Below are 9,310 nucleotides of genomic sequence, written 5' to 3'. Positions count from 1 at the left end.
ACCCGGATCCTCTCACAGCGGTGACCCGAATCGTCTCACAGCCATGACCCGGATCGTCTCACAGCCATGACCCGGATCCTCTCACAGCCGTGACCCGGATCCTCGGATCCTCTCACAGCCGTGACCCGGATCCTCTCACAGCTGACAACCCTTCAGGAACCAGAACCCAAAGACTAGACTTCACTTCCTGTGGTGACAATCAGGACGGACTAGAATCTAAATAATGATTGTAAATGAACTTCATAAAAACAAAGTCTCAAACTTTTATTACATTTTGACAAAAACATGAACTTTGACCTTTTAGTGAGCGGCCGTGTTAAAGTGTTTAATAAGTTATAAAAGCATCAGTAGTCTGACAGTAAAGTGAATGAACTACAAACGGTTTAGATTCAAGTGGACTCAGGAACCAACTTTACATCAAATAAAGGAACAATAAAGTTTGTTCAAATGGTGACCACACATCTCATTTTGCTGTTTAAAGTCTCTAAACAACAACAACAACAACACAGAGTCACTTCAGGAAAGTAACAGGAATGAAAAGAAAAACTTCTTTAAAAAAACGACTCCAGAGAAACATCCGTCGTTCAGTTTCTAAAAAAAGTTCATTTAAGACCAGAAAGATACTTGCATAACAATAAAAAAGTTCAGACAAAATAAAAATGGCCTCAGACTCTTCATCTGTGAAGACGAGGAGGAAGACTAAGAGGAGGGAGGAGAAAGAAGAAGAAGAAAAGAAAGATGGAGAGCGAAGGAGAAAAGCTGAGAAGGAAAAAGAAGAGCTGATGAAGAGGAGAAAGTGGAGAGGAGGAAGAAGAATTGCAGAGGAGGAAGAGGATGTGGAGAGGAAGTAAAGAGGAGGAAGAGGAAGTTGAGAGCAGGAGCTGATGAGGAGCGTCAGTGTTGCGTCTCCGTGTGGTCGACCCGGCGCTGAACGGCCTGCAGGAGCAGCAGAGAGTACGTCTCCAGAAGAGCCGCCATCTTGTCCCTCCCCAGCCCCGCCCCCTCCACGCCCAGCATGCTCGGTAGGCCGAGCGGCAGACAGTCAAGCTCCGCCCTCATGGCCTGGAAGGCCTCCGATAGGACAACGGCCATCTGACGCTGGTCGGGGGCGGAGTCATCGTGGGAGGAGCCGCTCACCTGGAGGAGAGAGAGAGAGACACAGGTGAAGAAGAGAATGCTCCATTTGAACATCAGTTCATCTCTGGTTGTATAGAAGTCTATGCTTCATGTGTTAAAGCTGCATTCTCTCTCCTGACCACCAGGGGGCGACTCCTCTGGTTGTATAGAAGTCTATGCTTCATGTGTTAAAGCTGCATTCTCTCTCCTGACCACCAGGGGGTGACTCCTCTGGTTGTATAGAAGTCTATGCTTCATGTGTTAAAGCTGCATTCTCTCTCCTGACCACCAGGGGGCGACTCCTCTGGTTGTATAGAAGTCTATGCTTCATGTGTTAAAGCTGCATTCTCTCTCCTGACCACCAGGGGGCGACTCCTCTGGTTGTATAGAAGTCTATGCTTCATGTGTTAAAGCTGCATTCTCTCTCCTGACCACCAGGGGGCGACTCCTCTGGTTGTATAGAAGTCTATGCTTCATGTGTTAAAGCTGCATTTGGACCCGACGAATTCTTTCCACAGACGACCTCCTTCATATTTAAATCATTCAACATGGAGTAAATTCATGAATGTCAAACATAAAAGCGTTTTGATACGCGGCAGAAAGGACTCACCTTCCTGTACAGGTGAGTTGCTCTCCTGAAGCAGCTCTGCAGCTCATTGGTCAGAGCCCTGCAGGTCTCCACACTGATTGGCTGGTCTGCAACGGACAGAGAGAAGCTTGTATCACGTGTTCATGAAGAAACATCAAAGTCACACAGAGCTTAATGTGAGAGGAAGAAAGTCGTGTTTAGCATCCCGTCCTTCAATCAGACGATCGGTGGTTCAAACCCCGGCTCTGCTAGTTGTGTCCTTGAGCAAGACACTTAACCCCGAACTGTGACTACGCTGTCCACAGTAGAAGAAGAGATTAAATAGAGTGACACGTTGGACCCGTCAGTACGGAGCAAGAGGAAGATGAGGAGGATGAAGAGGAGGGCGCCAGTGCCCAGATGTAGAGATGACAAGAGGAAGATGAGGAAGAGGAGTCTTCAAACCTGCGTCGTCTCTTGGTTCCACGCCGCCGGCAGCAGTCTGAGGCTCCTCCCCCTGCTGAGGCTCCTCCCCCTGCAGGGGAGGGGTCAGGGGGGACACGGAGACCGGAGGAGGCCGCGAGCACCAGGAGGCCAGGGAGGGCTTGTCGGGCAGCGGTCTGCCAGAGACCCGGGCCTGGAGGCCCCGAGGGGGAGGAGCCACCTGGTGGCCCGGCGAGGAGGCGACGACGGGAACAACGGCGGCGTGGGGGGGCGTGGCCAGAGCTGCGTTGGAGGGCACCACGGCAACAAGAGGAGGCGGCGTGTCTCTGGCCTGAGAGGCGGGGCTTAGCGTCATCGGGGGGTCCACGCCGGACTCCGAGACGTTGAGGCCGTCGCCCACGGAGGCGGAGCGGGACATCTTGGCCATGGAGCTGGCGGTGGGACTCATGTAGGAGCGTGACGCCGCCACCGCCACAGGGGAGGAGGACGAGGAAGAAGACTTCCTCGGGGTACCGACAGCAGACAAAGTCGCAGTCGAGATGGTGGCGGTGGCCGTTTCCTGTTGGGGGGAGGCGGGGCTGGCTTTCTGAGGGGGCGGGGCTATGGACAGGGGGTGTCTCGGGCAGGAGGGCAGGGTGGTGGGGCGCTGCAGGGGGAGCAGCTCTCTGGATGGACACGAGGCCGACAGCGAGGGGTCACCTGAGGGAGAGAGAGAAGATGAAGGTGGGGTCTTACTCGACACCTGTGGGTCTGGATGGTTCCGGTCTTACCGGAGTCCGTCAGCAGGTTCTGGATCGACTGAGCTTTCCGGAGTCCAGAAGAGGAGTTCAGATGGGAAGCGGCGGCTCGGGCCGTCGGGCCCAGGTTCCTCTTGGACTCCACCGGGGTTTGGACCTTCTTCTTCAGTGAGGGCCGGAGGGTCTGCTGGGGCTCCTCCGCCGGCTGGAGATGATCAGGACCCTGCTGGTCCTGACCTGAGGAGGTTTGGTCCTGGTTCCATGACACCCTCCGGTCCTGGGTCCGGTTCTCCCCCATCAGAGGACGGACCTCTGAGACCAGAGGGCGGGCCTTCAGCTCCCCTCCGCCTGCAGCGGTCCAAGACGGGAGCGGAAACAAAGTCCGACTGAGAAGGAGAACCAGAGCCGAGGGTTTGTGATCGGGTCCCGACGATCAGCTACTAAACATGTCGAGTTCACAAAGTGTGTCATGTGATGTCTTACCTTGCTGATGCATTCTGGGAGAGAAACCTGGACGAGATGCTGAGGCTCTCACTTGAGCTGTGAGACACTCTGCTGGGACTCCCTGTTGCAGTAGATCTGGGTTTAATACCATACACAGACACCACCGACACAAGTCCAGGTCTAAAGTCCTCCAAGACAAGTCCGGGTCTAAAGTCCTCCAAGACAAGTCCAGGTCTAAAGTCCTCCAAGACAAGTCCAGGTCTAAAGTCCTCCAAGACAAGTCCGAGTCTAAAGTCCTCCAAGACAAGTCCAGGTCTAAAGTCCTCCAAGACAAGTCCAGGTCTAAAGTCCTCCAAGACAAGTCTAGGTCTAAAGTCCTCCAAGACAAGTCCGAATCTAAAGTCCTCCAAGACAAGTCCAGGTCTAAAGTCCTCCAAGACAAGTCCAGGTCTAAAGTCCTCCAAGACAAGTCCGAATCTAAAGTCCTCCAAGACAAGTCCGAGTCTAAAGTCCTCCAAGACAAGTCCAGGTCTAAAGTCCTCCAAGACAAGTCTGAGTCTAAAGTCCTCCAAGACAAGTCCAGGTCTAAAGTCCTCCAAGACAAGTCCAGGTCTAAAGTCCTCCAAGACAAGTCCAGGTCTAAAGTCCTCCAAGACAAGTCCGAATCTAAAGTCCTCCAAGACAAGTCCAGGTCTAAAGTCCTCCAAGACAAGTCCAGGTCTAAAGTCCTCCAAGACAAGTCCGAATCTAAAGTCCTCCAAGACAAGTCCGAGTCTAAAGTCCTCCAAGACAAGTCCAGGTCTAAAGTCCTCCAAGACAAGTCCAGGTCTAAAGTCCTCCAAGACAAGTCCGAATCTAAAGTCCTCCAAGACAAGTCCAGGTCTAAAGTCCTCCAAGACAAGTCCAGGTCTAAAGTCCTCCAAGACAAGTCCAGGTCTAAAGTCCTCCAAGACAAGTCCAGGTCTAAAGTCCTCCAAGACAAGTCCGAATCTAAAGTCCTCCAAGACAAGTCCGAGTCTAAAGTCCTCCAAGACAAGTCCAGGTCTAAAGTCCTCCAAGACAAGTCTGAGTCTAAAGTCCTCCAAGACAAGTCCAGGTCTAAAGTCCTCCAAGACAAGTCCAGGTCTAAAGTCCTCCAAGACAAGTCCAGGTCTAAAGTCCTCCAAGACAAGTCCGAATCTAAAGTCCTCCAAGACAAGTCCAGGTCTAAAGTCCTCCAAGACAAGTCCGAGTCTAAAGTCCTCCAAGACAAGTCCGAGTCTAAAGTCCTCCAAGACAAGTCCAGGTCTAAAGTCCTCCAAGACAAGTCCAGGTCTAAAGTCCTCCAAGACAAGTCCCGGTCTAAAGTCCTCCAAGACAAGTCCAGGTCTAAAGTCCTCCAAGACAAGTCCAGGTCTAAAGTCCTCCAAGACAAGTCCCGGTCTAAAGTCCTCCAAGACAAGTCCAGGTCTAAAGTCTTCCAAGACAAGTCCGAATCTAAAGTCCTCCAAGACAAGTCCGAGTCTAAAGTCCTCCAAGACAAGTCCAGGTCTAAAGTCCTCCAAGACAAGTCCAGGTCTAAAGTCCTCCAAGACAAGTCCCGGTCTAAAGTCCTCCAAGACAAGTCCAGGTCTAAAGTCCTCCAAGACAAGTCCAGGTCTAAAGTCCTCCAAGACAAGTCCCGGTCTAAAGTCCTCCAAGACAAGTCCAGGTCTAAAGTCCTCCAAGACAAGTCAGAGTCTGGAGACCTTTGTTCTTGTTCTTTAAATAGACAATAAGGAGGTTTCGTGTGGGTCAGACCTGATCCTGAGAGCTCGGCCAGCGTGACAAAGTGTTCCTTCAGAAAGGCTTCCTGGTCTGGAGTCTGAGGGACGAGCTGCAAGGTCGTGACCTCTTCTCCTCTTCCTCTTCGTCCTCCCTCCTCTTCGTCCTCCTCCAGCTCAGAAGAGTTTCCATCCACACTGAGAGGCTCAGTGGGCTCCGAGTCTACGAGACAGAGACAGGTGAGACACAAGAAATCTGTCTCTCTGTACCTGTCTCCTGTACCTGTCTGTCTCCCTGTACCTGTCTCACCTTCTCCTGCAGGTCTGACAGGACTGGACAGTCTGGAGCTGAACCCCAGTGAGCAGCCGCTGTCTGGACTGGGTTTATCCTGACGTCCAGCTGCAGCAGCAGGACACACCTCCTTCACCTGGAACTCACTGACAGGTGGGGGCGGGGTTAGAGGGGGCGGGGTCAGACGGGTTAACATTAGTTTTCTCCAAACCTCATACTTTCTTACTTTTAAGACATACAGAGTACACACTGTTACATTCAGTATTCCTTCAACTCGGTCCAACTACTTCCTCATATATCTGCTGCAAAGGATTGTGGGTATATCTGACTCAGGCACAATAACAGACAGACCTTCCTGCCAGGCTCACTCTGTCCTCCCATTGGTCGGGATACAGCACCACCGCCTCCCTGTCTGGGCTGTGATTGGCCAACGGGATGAAGTCCGGCCTCTGATTGGTCCTCGCCTCGTTGTCCTCGGCCTGGACAGACGTCACATGTTCACTCATGAGGAGCTCGTGATGAAGCGTTTACTGAGCCTCCTTCAGAGGTCATGTGACCGGCACCTGAGGGAAGTGAGCTGTGCGTGTTCTCACCCATGCAGTAACCTGCAGACTGACGGTGCTCCCCAGCTCCTGATTGGTCCTGCGAAGCCCCGCCCCCACACATTGGCCCATCCCATGCGGGCGACAGGGGGAGGGGCTACCATCAACAGGGCGTGTCTTCACCTGGCCGGACAAAAAGGTTCAAGTTAACGCTGCTTTAATGGAGTCTGGTTGGTCGTGGTTCCTGTGAGCTTCCTGACCTCTGGCTCCGCCCCTTGCTCCGCCCTTTGCTCCACCCCTTGCTCCGCCTCTCTGTCGGGACAGTACGAGTCCAGCAGTCTCAGGTCCAACATAGACTTCACCATCAGGACTCCGTCGCCTCTCGTCCTGCGGGACCATCGCCGGCGAGGGAGGCGGCCGCCCGCCGCATCCTGAGGGGGAGACCAGGTAAACCAGATTAAACCAGATTAAACCAGGTAAACCAGATTAAACCAGGAATCAGGTAGCCTGCAGGTGGTCTGACCTTCACGTCTCTGCAGCGCTGAGGGTCCAGCGTCTCGTCACACACTGCAGGAAAACAAATTGAAATCACTTTACTCCTCCAGACTGAGCTGCGTGTCTATTATTCTATTATTATAATATGATGTTTACTATTTTATACACACTGTGTGTTTGTGTATATATATATATGCATATATATACACACACACATTACCTGTCTCCTCCTCCTCCTCAAGGCGTCCTGCTGTGACGATATAAGGACTCCTGCACTCCTCTTCCTCTTCCTCCTCCTCCTCCTTGTCGCTGTCAGACGACATGTTGACGACGCGACGACGCGACGCCTCGCGGCTGCAACACAACGTTCAATAAATAACATAGAGAACTGTTTACATGTATGATGTCATGTCCTACTCTGTTGCTCTGAAGCTAACGGGAGCTAGCTGCCGCAGCTAACGGGTGCTAGCTGCCGCAGCTAACGGGAGCAAGCTGCTGCAGCTAACGGGAGCCAGCTGCCGCAGCTAACGGGTGCTAGCTGCCGCAGCTAACGGGTGCTAGCTGCCGCAGCTAACGGGAGCAAGCTGCCGCAGCTAACGGGTGCTAGCTGCCGCAGCTAACGGGCACTAGCGGCCGCAGCTAATGGGCACTAGCGGCCGCAGCTAACGGGCACTAGCGGCTGCAGCTAACACTGGCAACACTTTATTTTTGTGCTGGATGTTCAGTGTCATTTACTCGAGCTCTGGTGCTATTTCAGGGGTTTACGGTTGTTAATCTCTGTTTACGGTTGTTAATCTCTGTTTACGGTTGTTAATCTCGTGCTCTTGAGTGTGAAGTGTTTTAGTGCTGCGGTGTAGTTGCATTGTGTTGTCATGTTGTGTTAGCATGAGATGATGTGACCACGTGCATTGTTGATGACGCAGCGTAGCAGAAGGCCCAGGTACAACGTGCACGGTAACATCCCCTCATTACAATAATGAACATTCTGGTTTAAACTCATGAACAAGCAGAACCTTCACCTGAGCTTCACCGCCTTCTGCTGAGGTGCATTCTGGGAGCTGGGAGCGCCGCTGGGAGGCTGAAGGTCAGCGAGACGCTGCCTCATCCTGATGGTCAACTCTGGACTGAGACGCCACACGAAGATACAGCTGCACACACACACACAGACACACACACAGTTATTAGTGTGATTAGTGAGGACACCGAGGAGACAAGGACACGAGGAGACAAGGACACAAGGAGACAAGGAGGCAAGGAGACGAGGACACGAGGACACAAGGACGTACCTGTCTCCAGACACGGTGATCAGGTGTCTACAGTCACTACTGAACTTCAACCCGGTGACGATCTCTGGAGACAAAACAAAGATTCATGCAATAGAATACTTTATATTATACACGTGTATATCTGTACACGCACACGCACACACACACACACACACACACACACACACACACTGACGGCCTTGCTGACCTGAGTGGCCGAACATGGTGGCCACACACTCCCCGGAGTAGAAGTCGAAGATGCTGATGTTCTTGTCTGAACAGGAAGTGGCGATGAAGAGGCCCGACGGGTCGATCTGCACCTTGATGAGCGTCCCGTCTTCTCCCTGAGAGCCTTTATACATCTTCTTCTGCTTCCCGTTGCTGATGCTGAAGATCCTGAGGAGCAGCACACCTTTAAAGCAACACACACAGACACACACAGACACACACAGACACACACAGACACACACACACCTGATGCTGCGGTCCTGACAGCCCACAGCTGCGTACTTCCTGGTTGGTTCCACGTCCATGTCGTACAGAGTCGTCTTCCTCACCACGTGATGAGTACGAGTGAACTGCAGCCCGCCCTCCACCTGAGGAAGAGGAGGAGGAGGAAGACAAGAGCTTTCCTTTGTTAACTTTGCTCCAGAAGAACTTCTCGAGGTTCCTCTGTAGGCCTCATGTTGTGTTCACACTGAACGAATTTGACGAGCGACCGGTTTCCATGTGAAGCGACGCCGACGACACGTTCGGTGTGAACCAACCGACCTGCTGAGTGACATCACTCAGGTGCGACTCACCTGCTGCGCGGTGCGGAAGTAGACGCTCTTATCGGCTCCACAGCTGATCATCCTCACCTTCCCCTCATTGGCTGACAGGAAGAACAGGACGATGTCAGAGAAACAACCAGAGCATGAGGTCAGAGGTCACAGTCAGAGGTCACAGGTCACAGGTCTCATGTCAGAGGTCACAGGTCTCATGTCACAGGTCACAGGTCTCATGTCACAGGTCAGGGGTCACTGACCAGCGAATCGCACAGCAGTGATGGAGGACGAGTGCTCGTCCAGAGTCTGAACCAGACTGTAGTCTTGGCCCGCATCCAGGATGTGGATCAGACGATCACGACTGGCTGTGGCTAACAACTGGAGACCTGAGAGACAAAGAGACAAAGACAAAGAGACAGAGAGACAGAGAGACAACGAGACGGAGAGACAGAGACAAAGAGACAGAGACAAAGAGACAGAGAGACAGAGACAAAGAGACGGAGAGACAACGAGACGGAGAGACAAAGAGACAGAGACAAAGAGACAGAGAGACAGAGACAAAGAGACAGAGAGACAAAGAGACAGAGACAAAGAGACAGAGAGACAAAGAGACAGAGAGACAGAGAGACAAAGAGACAGAGAGACAGAGAGACAAAGAGACAGAGAGACAGAGACAAAGAGACAGAGACAAAGAGACAAAGAGACAGAGACAAAGAGACAGAGAGACAGAGAGACAACGAGACGGAGAGACAAAGAGACAGAGACAAAGAGACAGAGAGACAGAGACAAAGAGACAGAGAGACAAAGAGACAGAGACAAAGAGACAGAGAGACAAAGAGACAGAGAGACAGAGACAAAGAGACAGAGACAAAGAGACAAAGAGACAGAGAGACAGAGA

General features: G+C 52.2%; 1 protein-coding gene across 6 annotated transcripts in view; it reads right to left on the bottom strand.

Annotated features, from left to right (window-relative positions):
* Window positions 1–239: 239 nt before the first annotated feature.
* Window positions 240–9,310, bottom strand: part of LOC137802938 (mitogen-activated protein kinase-binding protein 1-like) — a 20,123-nt gene continuing 11,052 nt past the window's right edge. For 3 of the 6 annotated variants that reach the window (XM_068601144.1, XM_068601145.1, XM_068601149.1), the window contains 17 exons: window positions 8,673–8,798; window positions 8,449–8,519; window positions 7,854–8,241; window positions 7,667–7,730; window positions 7,400–7,528; window positions 6,601–6,734; window positions 6,409–6,452; window positions 6,146–6,316; window positions 5,937–6,068; window positions 5,695–5,822; window positions 5,362–5,489; window positions 5,089–5,274; window positions 3,349–3,430; window positions 2,899–3,251; window positions 2,150–2,827; window positions 1,727–1,812; window positions 240–1,137 (listed from right to left, as the gene is read on the bottom strand). In XM_068601144.1, the coding sequence (XP_068457245.1) occupies window positions 895–1,137; window positions 1,727–1,812; window positions 2,150–2,827; window positions 2,899–3,251; window positions 3,349–3,430; window positions 5,089–5,274; window positions 5,362–5,489; window positions 5,695–5,822; window positions 5,937–6,068; window positions 6,146–6,316; window positions 6,409–6,452; window positions 6,601–6,734; window positions 7,400–7,528; window positions 7,667–7,730; window positions 7,854–8,241; window positions 8,449–8,519; window positions 8,673–8,798 (3,143 nt within the window). In that variant the 3' untranslated portion in view covers window positions 240–894. The remainder of the gene's footprint in view (window positions 1,138–1,726; window positions 1,813–2,149; window positions 2,828–2,898; window positions 3,252–3,348; window positions 3,431–5,088; window positions 5,275–5,361; window positions 5,490–5,694; window positions 5,823–5,936; window positions 6,069–6,145; window positions 6,317–6,408; window positions 6,453–6,600; window positions 6,735–7,399; window positions 7,529–7,666; window positions 7,731–7,853; window positions 8,242–8,448; window positions 8,520–8,672; window positions 8,799–9,310) is intronic. The other 3 variants (XM_068601146.1, XM_068601148.1, XM_068601147.1) reach the window with 2 other exon arrangements.

This window comes from Clinocottus analis, unplaced genomic scaffold, assembly GCF_023055335.1.
Source record: "Clinocottus analis isolate CAN_PGR_092001 unplaced genomic scaffold, fCliAna1.0.p SCAF_5, whole genome shotgun sequence".
NCBI lineage: Eukaryota > Metazoa > Chordata > Actinopteri > Perciformes > Cottidae > Clinocottus > Clinocottus analis.
The sequence above is the reverse complement of the archived record's forward strand: the minus strand, read 5'-3'. Positions and strand labels throughout refer to the sequence as shown.